The sequence below is a fragment of the Crocuta crocuta genome, unplaced genomic scaffold (assembly GCF_008692635.1).
Source record: "Crocuta crocuta isolate KB4526 unplaced genomic scaffold, BGI_CrCroc_1.0 scaffold67, whole genome shotgun sequence".
In the NCBI taxonomy this organism is placed as follows: Eukaryota; Metazoa; Chordata; class Mammalia; order Carnivora; family Hyaenidae; genus Crocuta; species Crocuta crocuta.
This window is the reverse complement of record NW_027531896.1, coordinates 216,042-216,845: the sequence shown is the minus strand read 5'-3', so window position 1 is coordinate 216,845 and position 804 is coordinate 216,042. Positions and strand designations below refer to the sequence as shown.

Genomic DNA, 804 nt, shown 5'->3' with positions numbered 1-804 from the left:
CCGTCTCCGGCTCCCACCCGAGAGCACACCAGAACGATCAACCATCCGGCGCCCCGCGGGGTCGTCACGGAGCCTCGGCCCCGGGACCCGAGGCTGAGCTGCGAAGCTCACACTCGTGGCGTTCTTCGGCTAAATAGAGATCTCAGCCGCGCGCCGCGCCCGATCCGACCCTGCTTATTATAACAAATGTCCCGTTTGCCGAGCGGGACTTCATATTCGCCGAGAATTCATCTGAAATATTGATTTCCTCTCACTTCGCCGGTCCAAATCGATAGCGCTGCGCCCTGGCCCCATAAATCGCCTTCCCCGCGGCCGGCGCGGCTCCATCCATCACCGCGGGCCGGGCCGCGCCTCTGCCCGCCGTCCACACTTGCTGCGCGCCGGGGCGGCCGTGCCCACAGCGCCCATCGTGCCCACTGCGCCCACCGGCCCCGACCCAGGGGCTCCGTCTCCGTACACACCTTCCCTCTGTCCCCCAATCCGGGGCCTGGGCCAGGAGGCTGGGGAGAGCAGGCGCCGCGGCCGGGGACCCCGAGCGCTTTGGAAGGCCCCGGGGAGGGGGTTCCGCCCCGCGGGCAGCCCAGGGCTCGCAGGCCGGACGCCTCGCGCGCGGCTCCCCGCCTGCCCCAGGGTCGGCCAAGAGGAGTCCGAGAGCAGCCAAGGGCACTCGGAGGCCCCCAGGCCCCGGACCGCGGGCTCCTTTCCCGCCGGCTGGAGGGGTGCGCGGGACTCCCGGTCCCGCCCGGGCAGCCACGGGAAAGAGCTGCGCACACCCCGAACGAGGGCTTAGAGGTCGGGGGCGGC

General features: G+C 71.4%; 1 protein-coding gene across 1 annotated transcript in view; it reads right to left on the bottom strand.

Annotated features, from left to right (window-relative positions):
• PAX8 (paired box 8) overlaps positions 1-294 on the bottom strand; it is a 55,172-nt gene extending 54,878 nt beyond the window's left edge. The window contains exon 1 of the mRNA XM_077773494.1: positions 255-294. Coding sequence (XP_077629620.1) covers positions 255-294 — 40 coding nt within the window. The remainder of the gene's footprint in view (positions 1-254) is intronic.
• Between the last annotated feature and the right edge of the window lie 510 nt (positions 295-804).